The sequence below is a fragment of the Lampetra fluviatilis genome, chromosome 5 (genome assembly GCF_964198595.1).
Source record: "Lampetra fluviatilis chromosome 5, kcLamFluv1.1, whole genome shotgun sequence".
Lineage (NCBI taxonomy): Eukaryota > Metazoa > Chordata > Hyperoartia > Petromyzontiformes > Petromyzontidae > Lampetra > Lampetra fluviatilis.
In genome coordinates, this window is record NC_136279.1 from 7,786,378 (window position 1) to 7,802,883 (window position 16,506).

The window sequence follows — 16,506 nt, forward strand, 5'->3', positions numbered from 1 at the left end:
GAGTGAACATTCCAGTCTGGAAAAATATGGCTCACGTCCCTCGGGCTTTCAAAAATCCCAGCCATGTTCGCTTCAAACACTCTGCTGCCGCTGCTGCTGTTGATGTGTCTGCTGCTGCTGCTGGGTCTGCTGTGTGCTGTTGCTGTGTCTGCTGCTGCTGCTGTGTCTGCTGCTGCTGTTGTTGCTGCTGCTGTGACTGCTGCTGTTGATGTGTCTATTGCTGCTGCTGTTGCTGCTGCTGTTGCTGCTGCTGCTGCTGTGTCTGCTGCTGCTGCTTCTGTGTCTGCTGCTGCTGTGTCTGCTGCTGCTGCTACTGCTGCTGTTGCTACTGCTGCTGCTGTTGCAGCTGTTGCTGTGTCTGCTGCTGCTGTTGCTGTTGCTGCTGCTGTGTCTGCTGCTGCTGTTGCTGCTGTTGCTGTGTCTGCTGCTGCTGTTGCTGCTGCTGTGTCTGCTGCTGCTGTTGCTGCTGCTGTGTCTGCTGCTCCTGTTGCTGCTACTGTTGCTGCTGCTGTCTGCTGCTCCTGTTGCTGCTGTAGCTGCTGCTGCTGCTGTAGCTGCTGCTGCTGTAGCTGTAGCTGCTGCTGCTGTAGCTGCTGTAGCTGCTGCTGCTGTACCTACTGTCATTGTAGTGCGTATTTAATGCGGCGCTGCACTCTGATGTTGTAGGAGACAACATTTATTAAAAAGTCTAATTAAGTAGAACGTGTTGTCTATATTTATTTAAAGTTGCGCATTTTGATGTGACGTGTGGTCACACATCGTCACAAATGTCTGACCCCCCCCCTCCCCCAGGTGCGTGACGTCATTTATGGACGTCCCCCAAGGAACGACACCGCGGGACTTAGGCGCCGGGTGCTCAAGCGGCTCGCTGCTAATGACGTGTCACCGAGCCATACACAGTTCGACGCCGCTAAGGAAAGACGCAAATCCGTTCGCGTTTTGCACGGGGGGGGGGGAGAGGGGGGGTTGTGTGTGGGAGACGCGGACGAGTGGGAAGGAACGAGCGAGACAACGATGTATGAGTGACGCCAGCCCCAGGCGCGCACGCAACGCACGGGTGCTGCTGCTGCTGCCACAGCGCTCGAAGGTCGATTCCGTAGCCAAATCCGTAGCCAAAGGGGTCGTTTGGACACCCACCGCTGATGCCCCCCCCCCACACACATCTCAGCCCCCACCCCCGAGCCCCGACCACCATCACCAAAACGGCCTTAGTCGTCCACACTGTGGAGATGGAGTCAGCGATGGAAGTCAACTCGTGTGCAGGAGCTCGGATAGAGATGGCGGTGGCGAAGGCGAGAAGGGAGAAAGGCTTCATCCAGCAGTGGATATATCACGCGTGACCCGAGTTTGATTTCCTCTCACGGCCGGTCCTGGGGCCTCCTCCCCTAGGTCGACTCAGCCTCAAATGACTACCTCGCGCGATGTTTCAAATCATTGCCATTGGCGAGACAAAGGCGGCCGGGTGTGCTGCTGGCCACCCGACCCCTTCGTGTGCCGTGCCGGCCTTCATAGGTGCTCGCCAACAGCACTTGCCCCAAACATCTGCTGAGACTATACGGGGGATCTTTGTCTTTGTGTCTGTAATGCACGTGCGTTTCCTAAATCTGAAGGTTAAACCCCTTTGATCTGGCAGCGCTGCCCCATTCGCTCACCCCCCCTCGCTCTCCTCCACTTCCCAACACGTTCTGCCCCCAGCCACCCACCCCGCTCGGCTGACCCACATTCACGTGGTTTGTAACCTACAAAGCGGGCTGACAGCTCGGCGGGGTGGGGTGGGGAGGGGGTGGAGGGGGGTGGAGGGGGGGTGGAGGGGGATGGGTGGGGGAGGGGCGGGGGGTGGAGGGGGGATGGAGGGGTGGGGGTGGAGGGGGGTGTTTTGTTTAGTGAATCGGCTCGAATTGCAGTGTTCTGTGTCGGTGGGTGGTTGTCTCCTGCCATCTACTGGAAGGCCGTGATTTGTGCAAAACACGGTCTATATTTTAACAAAATAGATTTTTTTTTATATATATAAATAATCTCAATAATTTTGACGTAAACTTTCGCGAATGCAGGAATTCACATTCTATGGTTATTTCGGTAAAGTCTCGTATACAGAAAAGTAACAATAAAATAATAATACAAATTCTAGATTTGAAGCTTTCGTGACTGCAAGGATTCATACTCTTAGTTCTTTCGGTAAAGTTACGTAGGTAAAAAATGAAATTAAAATTAATAAAAAATAATAAAAATATTTTCTCTATCTACGTGACTTTTCCGAAAGAGACAAAGAATAGAATCTCAATCATATTCCAACCACTGCGTTCCTTTACCGCGGTAGAGCCCACGCCTCGATTCGATTCATATATGGAAGTTGATTATTGTTGAGCAACCATCAGGCGTGTTGTAGCGTGTTCACACCTTGATTGGTATGTCGACCCTGACGATGCCTTCCACATTTGTAAAAACGTGCGTTCGCTGGACATCTGTGGGGGAAAAAATAAATGTTCTGATTCCGTTTAGATGCATTTTCCACACGATAAGCCACTTCGTTGAACTAATCATTGATGGCCAGGTCGTTTCTAAAGAATAAAAAAAAAGATATATTGCTCAGCTGGTCAAATAAAATGAACAATGCGGTTGCATTGATTGATCAGGGTAAAGCATGACGCAAGCTGGAGCGGTGATAACGTTGAGAAAAGTCGGTGGTGGTGATGGTGGTGCCGGTGGTCGGCACGAACGACAAAAAAGTGGCAACCGGTGGAGCAGGTGGAGGAACAGGTGGAGGAGCAGGAGGAGCAGGTGGAGGAGCAGGTGGAGCAGGTGGAGGAGCAGGTGGAGGAGCAGGTGGAGGAGCAGGTGGAGCAGGAGGAGCACGAGGGGCAGGAGGCTCCGTTAGCACACTGGCTCGCCCGCTTGCCATCGGCATCAAATTTCACGACGTACGAACTTTCTTACATCACGAATCTCTCTCTCTCTCTTGACTCAGTGACAACACTGTAGGCGTCAACGAGCTTGCCCAGTGAGCATGCCAACGTTGGGCACACGTTCAATGTTTACTCGGCAGTGATGACAGGCAGGGCATACCGGTCAACCGCTGATCAGTGCCCTACCTTATTACAGACCAATTCAGACCTTATTGGTCATAAATCTCAACGTTCATCCTACAAAGTCCCACCACAAAGGAGAAACACAAACAAAATAGACAAAAAAAATGCTGCCCGTATTGTAACGTCCGTACGCCGTGTAGACCTGAACAACTCAATTTCCCTGTACAAGAATACGGGGTAAACACCGTATGGGGCGACAGCTATGGGCAAGGCAGCCGGTGGTCGCTTCAACATAGCCGCGGAGAAAGACGGCACAAATTACAAACATCTACCGGGCCCTTTTGCCGGTATCACGACTGGTCGCAAGGCCAAGCCGAGAGAGGGGCAGGAGCCAGCGGCAAGAAGCTGCTTCTCCTTTTCCTCGTATTTCGTACGGCCGATGATGTAGACCAGGGGTGGGGAACGTCCAGCCCGCGGGCCGTACAAGGGCCGGCGAAATCATTTGGTGTGGCCCTGCCAAGGCAACCGCAGGCGGGACTCGAAATTCAATAAATCTCGGAGCAAACCTGGAAAAGCAGTTGCGAGTAGCAGCAACATCATCAATAGCAGCAGCTAACATCACCACACGCCTCGCCAGAGAGAAGCAGTTCCAGACATCACATTAGGGGTGTGAGTTAATTAAATGTTTGACCAAATATAACAGGCTAATTTTAAGTTGATCATTTTGTATGGCCCGCGAATGATGTTGTAAATATCCAAATGGCCCTTGGCAGAAAAAAGGTTCCCCACCCCTGATTGTAGATGCAGAGCGACGGCTACAATGTCACATTCAGGTGGTCAAGCACAGACTTCCCGCGTTAATGTTCCATTTGTGCATCAGGTATCTGCATCTGTGCGGGGTGTGTGCAGAGGATGCGATTGAGGGTGGACCGTGAGCAGCTGCTGATTGTGAGGTGAAGTCAAAACCACCCACATTCAAATGCCCTTGTGGAGCGTATTGATGCAATGGATATCACCAATTGTTGGGTAATGAATCGACGTTCTAATAATTATAAAGGGATGTGAAATTCATCACTCCTGTCAAGGTGGCCACTGTAGGTTTCAATGAGAAACCATCTCCACAATTCCCAGGCATTTTCCCTTCTTCTTCACGAAACGTGTGCGCGATGACGTCATTAATCATTTACACTACCTCAGTGACTATGACGTCATGGCGTCCCCCCATCGCAGAAGCTTCCAGCTTCGTGCCGTTGGCAATGTATCTGAAGAGTATGACGTCATTCCGCAACACCGGATATGCTGCGCGATATGGTCCAGATTATAAGACGCACGTAAGTAAAACAATTGAGGGTGCGTCTTATAATCCAGTGTGAGTCATACTTTCAGGTGTGTCTTATAATCCAGTGTGTGAGTCATACTTTCCCGTGCGTCTTATAATCCGGACAACACGTTGTCACATGGGACACCACAGCGGCGATAACTCGCGTATGACGTCACCGCGTTACCAATGTCGCTTCGCCGCACCGTGACGTCATTGCGTAGTTACGCGGGTCCAAGATTACGCCACACCGTTGTTGACATTACTGTGCTCATGACGTCATCGGTTTCGTCCCAGATGACAATGTCGCAAAGTCTGCTTATAGTTTCGCAATCGTTTTATGCGGCGCTCCTGTGTCGTTTTCAATGATACCATTCATTGGGGGCCGTCCATAAATGACGTCACGCACCTAGGGGGGGGGGGGGAGTCAGACATTTGTGACGATGTGTGACGAGGAGGGGGGGGTTGAGAAATGTGACGTCACATCAAATGCACAACTTTAAATACATATGGTCAACACGTTCTACTTGATTAAATAGACTTTTTAATAAATGTTTCCTCCTACAACATCAGAGTGCAGCGCCACATTAAATACGCACTACAATGACAATAGTTTAAAGCGATTTGACGCATGTTTTATTTTCAAAATGGAAATATGGTTGTCGGAGGGGGGGGGGGGCAGAGCTTTGTGACGTCATATTTGAGGGGGGGGGTCTGACTTTTGGTGACGCCGTGTGACGAGGGGGGGGTCAAAAAACGACCAAAATCGCGTGACGTCATTTATGATGGACGGCCCCTTAGGGAGGCCTTCATTCAGCAGCGGAGTCGGCTGACGATTTTGGGTGACGTCACCACCTTATTCGGTGTGACGTCATCGCGTAGTGAGAAGAGAAGGGCGGGGAGGGAATGGGCGGAAAGGGAAATTAAAGCACGCGCCCCCCCTCCCCTTGACTCCGCCCCGAAAGCACCGACACTCGATTCGCAAGTTCGATTAAATCGATTCCGATAATTAACATGTCAAATAGCGTAGAGTCGATTCGCACCGATTCCTGCACGTCAATATCGTGGGGCACGCCACGATTGATGCAAAACGCAGTGGTTGTTAGCGCAATGCGCTGTGTATCCTCGGGCGAGATCAGTTCGATTCTCATTCCCCGCCTGGAATCTGTCGCGAGCGACCTTATGGACCGGTCTGGCCCCCACCTATCTGCACTGCCCAGCGCGGTGAAGTATGGTCAAAGAAATGAACATAGTTTGTAGGGGGGGGGGGGTGGTGGATGGTTCATTGTATTTGTACAGCAATATCAATAAAAAATAATAAAGCGCGGAATCAAATCGTTCAATGAAATCGTGGCGATTCTCGATCCATTCATGAGCGAAAATATCAATAACCACGCCCACTCGTTCCAATGATCCCGCCCACTTCCTCCCACGACCCCGCCCAATAAACCTCTGACCCCGCCCACTTCCTCCCACGACCCCGCCCACTAAACCCCTGACCCCGCCCACTTCCTCCCACGACCCCGCCCACTAAACCCCTGGCCCACGACCCCGCTCATCAAGCCCCTGCCCCCCGCCCACTGAGGCCCACTATGCCCCGCCCACTTCGCCACTATGCCCCGCTCACTTCCTCCCACGACCCCGCCCACTAAACCCCTGCCCCACGACCCCGCCCACTGGGGCCCCACGATGCCCCGCCCACTTCGCCACGATGCTCCGCCCACTTCGCCACGATGCTCCGCCCACTTCCCCACGATGCCCCGCCCACTTCGCCACGATGCTCCGCCCACTGTCATCTCAGCTCCGCCCCCCAACGCGAGCATCGTCACCGCAGACACGGGAGGCGAACCGTGACCCTGCAGCTCGCCGCGGCCTCGGCATCGTCACCCCGAACCCCCCCTCCCCCAGTGTCTTCTCATCATCACACAACAACATAAACATCATCGTCAGCATCGTCATCAGTCAAGAGCAGTGGTCGTCATTGTCGTGCTGTGTGCGGGACGTTGCTGATTGGAGCAGACGCAGTGCATTTCACCGGCCTGTGAAGGTGCGTGGTGTGTGTGTGTGGGTGATGTGTGATGTGTGTGGGTGATGTGTGTGTGTGATGTGTGTGTGTGTTATGTGTGGGTGATGTGTGTGTGTGATGTGTGTGTGTGTGGTGTGTGTGTGTGATGTGTGTGATGTGTGTGTGTGGTGTGTGTGTGGTGTGTGTGATGTGTGTGTGTGTGGTGGCGTGTGATGTGTGTGTGTGTGATGTGTGTGTGTGTGATGTGTGTGGCGTGTGTGTGGGTGATGTGTGTGATGTGTGTGTGTGATGTGTGTGTGGGTGATGTGTGTGTGTGTGATGTGTGTGGCGTGTGTGTGGGTGATGTGTGTGTGATGTGTGTGATGTGTGTGTGATGTGATGTGTGTGATGTGTGTGGGTGATGTGTGTGGCGTGTGTGATGTGTGTGTATGATGTGTGTGATGTGTGTGTGTGATGTGTGTGTGTGGTGTGTGGTGATGTGATGTGTGTGATGTGATGTGTGTGATGTGTGTGTGTGTGGTGTGTGTGTGTGATGTGTGTTATGTGTGTGTGATGTGTGTGATGTGTGTGTGTGTGATGTGTGTGATGTGTGTGTGTGATGTGTATGTGTGATGTGTGTGTGGTGTGTGTGTGATGTGTGATGTGTGTGTGATGTGTGTGGTGTGTGGTGATGTGATGTGTGTGATGTGATGTGTGTGGTGTGTGTGTGTGTGATGTGTGTTATGTGTGATGTGTGATGTGTGTGATGTGTGTGTGTGATTTGTGTGTGTGATGTGTGTGTGGTGTGTGTGTGATGTGTGTGTGTGTGATGTGATGTGTGTGATGTGATGTGTGTGATGTGATGTGTGTGATGTGATGTGTGTGATGTGATGTGTGTGATGTGATGTGTGTGATGTGTGTGATGTGTGTGTGTGATGTGTGTGTGTGATGTGTGTGTGTGTGATGTGATGTGTGATGTGTGTGGGTGATGTGTGTGTGATGTGTGTGGGTGATGTGTGTGTGTGATATGTGTGTGATATGTGTGTGATATGTGTGTGTGTGTGATGTGTGTGATGTGTGTGTGTGTGATATGTGTGTGATATGTGTGTGTGATGTGTGTGTGTGATGTGTGTGTGTGATATGTGTGTGATGTGTGTGTGATGTGTGTGTGTGATGTGTGTGGGTGATGTGGGTGATGTGTGTGTGATGTGTGTTTGTGTGTGATGTGTGTGTGTGATATGTTGCGTGTGATGTGTGTGGGTGATGTGTTGTGTGATGTGTGTGTTTGTGTGTGATGTGTGTGTGTGATATGTTGCGTGTGATGTGTGTGGGTGATGTGTTGTGTGATGTGTTGTGTGTGATGGGGAGTACGTGGTGATGGGGTGTCTGTAATGTGTATGATGGGTTCTGCGATGTGTGTGTTTGATGGCTTTTGTGATGTGTGGTGTGTGTGTTATTGTGTGTAACGTTACGTGTGTAGCGTCTGTACGTGATGGGGTTACAGTATATGTGGAAGTGTGGTTGGTGTGTGGGTATGACGATGGAAACGTGTGAGCTACGTGATGTCGCTCTCGTGTGTGTGTGTGATTATGGTGTCTGTGATGTGGCTGACGATGTGTCTGTGAATGCACGTACACACACACGTGTGACGACAACGTGCAATCATCTCTCTCGTGCTGACGTTCGCTCGGTTTCATGCTGAGTTGACATAAGGGATGGGACACACACGGGTTTCAGATACAAGGTGACACAGACGGCGGATCGAACTCAGATGATTCGGATTTGAGCAGAGTTCCAGGCAAGTTTTCCCAGTAGGGGGGGGGGGGTGGATGATTTTGCTGTTGTGTGTCATCCCAGTTGAGTCGTTTCCAGGTTATTGATCAGCATTGGGAACTGCCTGGCCAATACAAATTCTATCTTTTAGTTTACCCGTGGTGAAGGGAATAAAAAACGGAGCTGAACAGCAAGGCACACGGGTCAGGAATCGAACCCAGGCCCAGGTGTTATCACTGCGTCACCCTGCCGGCCCTGAACAGTGAATTGGTGGTGGTGGTGGTAAAAGGGGCTTTGTGTTGAAGGCTGTACACGATCGGGTAGCTGTGTGAACTGCGGCTGTGGGTGGCATTGCTCACTCGCATTACCGCTGTCAACATCATCATCATTGTCAACATCATCATTGTTAACATCATCATCCGTCAACATCATCATCAACATGATCATCAGTCAACATCATCATCATTGTCAACATCAGTATCATCATTGTCAATATCATCATCACTGGAAACATCCTCATCATTGTCAACATCAGCATCATCATTGTCAACATCATTATTAACATCATCATCCGTCAACATCATCATCACTGCCAACATCATTGTCAACATCAGCATCGTCATTGTCAACATCATTATAAACATCATCAGTCAACATCATAATCAATCAACATCATAATCAGTCAACATAATTATAAACATCATCATCAGTCAACATCATAATCAGTCAACATCATCACTGTCAACATCATCGTCGTCGTCACTCCCAGCATTGTCTCCATCAGTGTTTCTCGTGCTGCTCCGTGTTGCTCTCGCGGAGACGACACGACCATTTGTCTTCACCAAACCTCACGTTTTTGGTTGTGCCAGTTGCACGGATGGATTAAGATCGGTCAATGAAAGACGGGCAAGTTAGAGGGTTCCACGGCTTGTTTTTCTTTTTTCTCTCACCAACTTTGTTCGAACGCTTCGAGGGCACAGTCCTGTGGGTTTACATCTTGACCAATGGCTTACTGGTGCACGTGGGTTCCACGATGGGCCTGGACGATACGGTGAAGGTCACAAGGGGATGACACCCAGTAAGCATGTCCACGTTGTTGGGTCAACGTTGGCCGAACCTGCCATGCTGACTGGCCCAGAAGGGTCGAGATCACGGTAGTGCAGTAACGTCGTCGTTTTGGTAAATGTCAACATCAACATCATCATTGTTAACATCATCATTGTTAACATCATCAATATCATTGTGAACATCATCATCATTGTCAACATCAGCATCATCATCATTGTCAACATCATCATTGTCAACATAAGCATCATCATTGTCAACATCAGCATTATTGTCATCATCATCATTATCATCATCATTAACATCATCATCATTGTCATCATCATCATTGTCATCATCATCATTGTCAACATCATCATTGTCATCATCATCATTATTAACATCATCATTGTCATCATCACCATTGTCAACATCGTCATCATTGTCAACATCATTATTAACATCATCATCATTGTCATCATCATCATTATTAACATCATTGTCAACATCATCATCATTGTCATCATCACCATTGTCAACATCATCATTGTCATCATCATCATTGTCATCATCACCATTGTCAACATCATCATTGTCATCATCATTATTAACATCATCACTATCGTCATCATCATTGTCATCATCATCATTGTCATCATCATCACCATTGTCAACATCAGCATTGTCATCATCATCATTATCATCATTGTCATCATCATCACCATTGTCAACATCATCATTGTCATCATTATCACCATTGTCAACATCATCATTGTCAAGGTCATCGTCACCGTCTACATCGTCACTGTCTGTTGAGGGGTTTTCTTTTTGTTAAACTAAATTCTCGTCTAGTTATTTCGGTTGCCGACCCCCTGATCTAAAACATCGGTTGTATACTCATATCATCATAAGTATAAATTCATCGTCGTAATTGTCAATATCATTCGTGATTATCTATTGGTAACATCGCCATCGCTACGACCATCACACTGCCATCATCATCACCTTTACATCAACATCATCATAACAATCAAAGCAACGTCATTGCTCCCATCATCATAACTTAATTATGAATGAGGATTATTCTAATATTGCCCAATATCGTCAGCATAACGAGTTACTATGTCTAATTATGTGCATTGCCTCATCAATCATCATCTGCGGGCTGTGTTTATCTGTCAGCGTCCACGGCTGTGGTTTGTGTCGCTCATGTTGATGTCTCTATTATGCGTTTCATGACAACCCGTTTGGGTTGTTATGAAACAGTCCCCAATGCGACTGCATCTCATTGTAAGAGCGTGCAATGATCATCACTGCATCGCGCGCTTTCCGATGCCCTTCTGCGGCCGTCTGGAACGCTCTTCCTTCCCAAATTAGGAAGCCACTGGTAGCTATGCATTTTTAAATCATCGTCGAGATTGAGATCTCAGTTTTGTACAACTCCTTCGTTTGTTGTCCTTCCCCCCGCACCTCCGATGTGCACGTTTGGCTACGTACGGTGCAAAAGAAGTTCAACATCCATTCCTCCCATTAGCACGTTTGGCTACGTACGGTGCAAAAAAAGTTAAACATACGTGCCTCAAATGATCACAGTTGGCTATGTACGGTGCAAAAGAAGTTCAACATACATACATTCCTCCGATTAGCACGGTTGGCTCAGTACTGTGTGAAAAAAGTTCAACATACATACCCCCAACGTACGGTGCGAAAGAAGCTCACCATCCACGCAGAGAAGATGCCGCTGCAACAAGTGGAGAGTACACCCTGGCGGAGGGGCTACGGGGTAGAGAGGGACAGACGACTCAATCTCTCTCGGTGTGTCCCATCGCATCCGTCTTTGTTCGAATGAGCTGTGTGTGTGTGTGTGATGGATATTTGTTGTTGTTGTTGTTGAGCGCTTTTCAGGAGGCGCATGCAAAGGGAGCAGTTCCACGATTTCCGTCGCGCGGTTCAGGCACTCTCAAGACGCGGGCGCAGTCGGTCAGTGCAGTCGGTCAGTGCAGTCGGTCAGTGCAGTCGGTCAGTGCAGTCGGTCAGTGCAGTCGGTCAGTGCAGTCGGTCAGTGCAGTCGGTCAGTGCAGTCGGTCAGTGCAGTCTCACGAAGTGGATCTTTGCTTGTGGGCAGAGGAGTAGAGTCCGACACTGAGGACTGTGGTGAAGGTTTGCGCGCTAAGTGTGCCCGCCTCTTTCGATGAGGGACGAACGTTCGTACGACATCGCGGTGTCGGACGTACTCCGATGATCTGACGTTTTCTATCGCGCCGGCTGGGATGGTGCGTTCAGTTTCACGGTTGCTGTATGCAAAAACCAATGACATTAATTCAGTAAGCCACGTTTGTTACACTCGCAAGACGAGACAAAGATCCCCCGTGTAGCCTTAACAGACTTTTTGGGGCAAGTGCCGTTAGTGAGGACTGGCACAGCACACGAGGGGTTGGATGGACAGAACCACGCCCGACCACCTTTGTCTCCCTGAGTGGCGATGTTTACACATCGCACCAGGTACTCATTTGAAGCTGAGTCGCCCTAGGGGAGGCCCAGGACTGGTTCAGATAATTCCTCATCACTGTTATTGGCCGTGAACGGGAATGGAACTCGGGTCGCCGGGTTCGTTCCACAGTGCGCTAACCACGACACTCCCGCTCCCCCTACATTCACACACACTGATACACAGACACACGTTGACAAACACGCCAACGCCACAGACGCAAACTCGCACGACGCACAGAAATACACACATGCAGACGTGCACACACATGTACGCAATCATACGAACACGCACATTGACGCACATATTGACACACGCAGAAAAATAAACACGCACTGACACGCACACACAAGCACACTGGCACACACACACAACTAAACACGTGCACACAAACTCACGCTGACACAAACTGACACAAAGACACCGTGACACACATACACACACGCGCACGCACGCTGTACCGCGCACACACCACGCACTTGCAGAGCGAGCGCCGATGGCCGAGCGGCCGAGCCACCAGCACGTGAACGGCGGCTCGGACGCCGGGGCCCACGGGGACGGGGCCGCCTCGGGGGGCCCGACGGACCGGGGGCCCGGGCCGGGGCCGGGGGCCGGCACGCCGGACTCGCTGCTGGATGTGCAGGACTCGGTGGACGCTCACCTCGCCCTCAAGGGCATCAACATGCTGCTCAACAACGGCTTCAGGGACGCCGACGAGCTCTTCCGCCTGCACAGGTGTGAGCAGTGTGTGTGTGTGTAGCAGTGTGTGTGAGTGTAGCAGTGTGTGTGTGTGTGCAGCAGTGTGTGTGTAGCAGTGTGTGTGCAGCAGTGTGTGTGTAGCAGTGTGTGTGTGTGTGTATGAGCAGCAGTGTGTGTGTGTGTAGCAGTGTGTGTGTGTAGCAGTGTGTATGTGTGTGTAGCAGTGTGTGTGTGTAGCAGTGTGTATGTGTGTGTAGCAGTGTGTGTATGTGCAGCAGTGTGTATGTGTGTGTGCAGCAGTGTGGGGAGCAGTAGCGTAGCTGTTAGTGGGCTCAGCGACGACCCGAGTTAAATTCCCGCTCACGGAAAACACCGATGACGATTATCTGAACTCGTCGCAGACCTCTCTTAGGTCGACTCGGCCTCAAATGAGTGCCTGATTAGCATGATTGGCTACGTACGGTGCGATAGAAGTTCAGCATTTGCACATCAGCACTGGGGAGATAAAGGCGGCCGGGCGTGGTGCTTGCCACCCACCCCCCTAACAGCACTTGCCCCAACTCTTGGCTCAAGTCTATTAAGGGCTATATGGGGGATCTTTGCCTTTGTGCAGTGGTAAATGCACTGCGCTACGAACTCGGCTTCTCTAAGTGACCTACACGAAACTGCACCGCCGTCCTATGTGGATGGTGTGTGCACGGTGCCAGTTTTTGCCAAAGCCGGTCATCTTCAACTGCGGTTGACGGCAACTGGAACCACGCGTTGACCTGATCGTCCCACACACCAAGACGAGATACGGCACTTGCAGTGCTTCCATTCTTTCTAGTCATCCACTCACTCAGCTATTCACTCACACACTCACCTACACATTCACTCACCCACTCTCCGACTCATTCACCCACCCACTCACCCACCCATTCACCCACCCACCCACCCACTCACCCACCCACCCACCCACTCACCCACCCACAATTGCCAGTCACTGTGCAGAATTTGTCAATGTCAGCCAATTCTGCAGTAGACTGTGTCCAGCCCATATAGTCACCCACCACTCATTCACTCACCCACTCAACTCCTTATTCACTCACCCACTCATTCACCCACCCACGTATCCACTCATTTACTCGCACACCCACACACCCACCCACTCGCTCACCCACCCACCAACCCACAATTACCAGTCACTATGCAGGACTTGTCGCTGTCAGCCTTTTCTGCGGCAGACTCAAGTCGGACGTGCTCTCACAGTTCCTATGATCATTGTTACATTGCTTTTATGGCTTTATTTTGGTGATTTCGATAACTTTTTTTGGTTTGGCCATATTTGTTTGTTGTAGTACGGAGTTAGACCGATGGCCTTAATCTAAGTTGTCTTGTGGTTATGGTTGTTGTTTGACTTGCATCCCATTGGGATTTTTGCACAGCGTTGGTGTACGGTGCTTTTTTTCTGGAAGACTTTGCAGTTTTTTCCTGGATTTTTCTGTTTGCACATAGTCACTTTAAGATGTTATCTTTTTCATGTTTTAGTTTTTTGTTTGTTGCGGTACGAACCCGATTCAAGAGCCGAATGGCTCACAGGGCTATACCTAATAAATTAAACTGAAACTGGTAGCCTCTGTGCCATAGTAACGGCACAAATCCCTTTGGTTCCCGGCCACAGCCAACTTGAGCGGAGAGTCCTCCCAGGGCCGGTCCTAGGCTCTCCCTTCACCGGCCCTCATTGGCCAGCGCAGTGAAGGATGCTCACGCAAACTCCCGTGACTGACACGGTACGAATTCCATCCAGCAGTGGATCGACCAAGGGGCTGTGAATCATCATTATGATCACTAATACGTCGATACGTCTGGAATGTACACGCAGAACGGTTTAACTCGTGAACCGAGTTTTGCCAGCGATGTATATACATGTGCACAACACACACACGGTGCGCGCATCACCTGCTGACATCACTGCACCGTGATGGCATGCTTGACCTTGACTTTAAGTGCACGGGTTTGCACGCACGCACACACACACACGCGGCCACGCTGCGTATCTTTACGATGAGAGCTGTGGGTTTGTTTATGGAGTTGGCTGCAGTTTGCTCGGAGGTCAGAGACGCTGAGCCGACACCACTGAGATCCTGGTTGCAGCCGCCCGCAATCGAACCGCGTTCCCAAGCGTAGCGAGTTGATTGTCATAGCCCAGTGACCAACGACTGCACACACAAAAATTATTGAATAAAATTTCGTTCGGCACTTAAATTTGGGTACATTTCAGCTCTGAGAAAATGTAAATATAAAATTGACTGAATATTAGTCTCTGGGTAGGTGCGAAAGCGCTGCCCCCTACTGTGCGGAAACAGAGGTCACTTAAAACGATTTCATAAGTAGTTCTGCGGTGTCTGCTTCTGCGGGTTGTTCTCTCAGACGAAGTGTTCGCACGGCTCAGTGAGTGTTGCGAATGGATTCTTTCTCACGACTCCGATAGCACACCTGCGCTAACACTGGGGGAAAAGATATTTGTGGGGGGGGGGGGGCGGGGAGTTGCAGAAAGAGCAATCAATTTATTTTATTGGTTGTCTTCCTCTAACCAACCATCATCGAGCGAGTCGATTGTCTGTTTGCCGTTGGTTGTGTTATCTCAAAGGGTGTGCCCAGGTTCGCAGAAGGCATGTGTGGAGAGCGGTAGGGTAGTGGTTAGCGCGCTGCGCTACGAACCTGGCTACCTGGTTTCTATTCCGGCTCAAGGCCAACACCAGCGATGATAATATGAACCGGTTCTGGGCCTCCTCTAGGTCGACTCAGCCTCAAATGAGTACCTGGTGCAGTGTGTAAACATTGCCACTGGAGAGACAAAGGCGGCCAGGCGTGGTGTTGGCTTCCCACCCCCTCGTGTGCCGTTCCGCCCTTCATAGGTGCTCGCTAACAGCACTTTGCTGCAACAGTCTGTTAAGGCTATACGGGGGATCTTTAGCTTTTGTGTGTGTGTGTGACACAACCGTATAAACAACGCTGCTTAAGACCTGCTCACAAAACACTGACCCCCCCCGCACCACACACCCACCCACCCAGGAACAGGCGTCACTTCCTGTGACAGCCGGGCCGGCTCATATCCATTTCTTCTCCGCACCTGCAGGAGCCCGTGCTCTTTGGACTTGTAACGGTGCTTCGGTTCACCGTTTAAAATCGCTTCTCACGCTCGCGATGCGTGCAAACAAGTGGCGTGACGCGTTCTGTGTGCCTGGCAAAGGGCGTTGCATGTCATTCAAATTAAGCATAAAGGATGAACTTAAACATGATTAAAAAATAACAATTGTGTGTTCCTGGCCGAGACCAGCAACTCCGTGGGACGTGAGAGCCTGGTTTTAATCGTGGACAGCTGAAACCTGAATCTGGACACAACCATCTCAGCTCCACTGGCACATCCGAATCTGGCTTGCGGGCCAAGCGTGGCCCCAGGGGCAGGGTTAATCATCTTTGTGATATTAAGCGTTGACCCACACCCAGGAAGAGGCGTCAATTCGCACCTCCTTTGAGCACGGTTGGCTGCGTGCGGTGTGAAAGAAGTTCAACATGCATACGTGACTATTGCACGTGGCTTGGCTTGTGCAGCGGAAAAACAAGCTGGCGCTTTCCGAGCCGCATCGGGATGGCTTGGCAGAGCCCTGCCGCGGCTCAGTTGTGCGGTGGACAAGAGGTTATCGGTTTCTGGCACGGTGTCAGCCCTCTTGAGCGACCGGGCTACCTCCAAGCCATCGCTTGTTGGTTAGTTAAAACCAACCGGTTGATTTTCCCATCGATTTGAACCGAGACTTTTCGTAACAACAACAACCGCCTACTCCTCCTGGGGGGTGAATTTGTTGTTGTTTTGTTCTGCCGGTTTTGAGAGACAATTTGTGTTGAACTTCTTTCACACCGCACATAGCCAACCGTGCTAATTGGAGGTGCAGGGGAAGGACAACAAACTAAATACAAAAAGCAGTTCTAAAGAAATTCGTTTTCAATCTAGATGATTTAAAAGTGCATAGCTCCCAGTAGTTTCCTCATATCGTAAGGAAGAGCGTTCCAGACGGCCGAAAGCACGCAATGCAGTGACCGTCTTTGTTCGAAGGCTGAGAGTCAAAAGCCATCGCTGTGAGGATGACCGGAGTTCGCGTGATGGTTTATGCTC

General features: G+C 50.4%; 1 protein-coding gene across 3 annotated transcripts in view; it reads left to right on the forward strand.

Annotated features, from left to right (window-relative positions):
• Positions 1 to 6,144: 6,144 nt before the first annotated feature.
• The window catches only part of TTC39C (tetratricopeptide repeat domain 39C), a 46,277-nt gene continuing 35,915 nt past the window's right edge, over positions 6,145 to 16,506 (forward strand). For 2 of the 3 annotated variants that reach the window (XM_078856629.1, XM_078856631.1), the window contains exons 1-2: positions 6,145 to 6,391; positions 11,841 to 12,389. In XM_078856629.1, the coding sequence (XP_078712755.1) occupies positions 12,151 to 12,389 (239 nt within the window). In that variant the 5' untranslated portion in view covers positions 6,145 to 6,391; positions 11,841 to 12,150. Of the gene's footprint in view, positions 6,392 to 8,044; positions 8,148 to 11,840; positions 12,390 to 16,506 lie in introns of those variants that run through there. The other variant, XM_078856630.1, reaches the window with a different exon arrangement.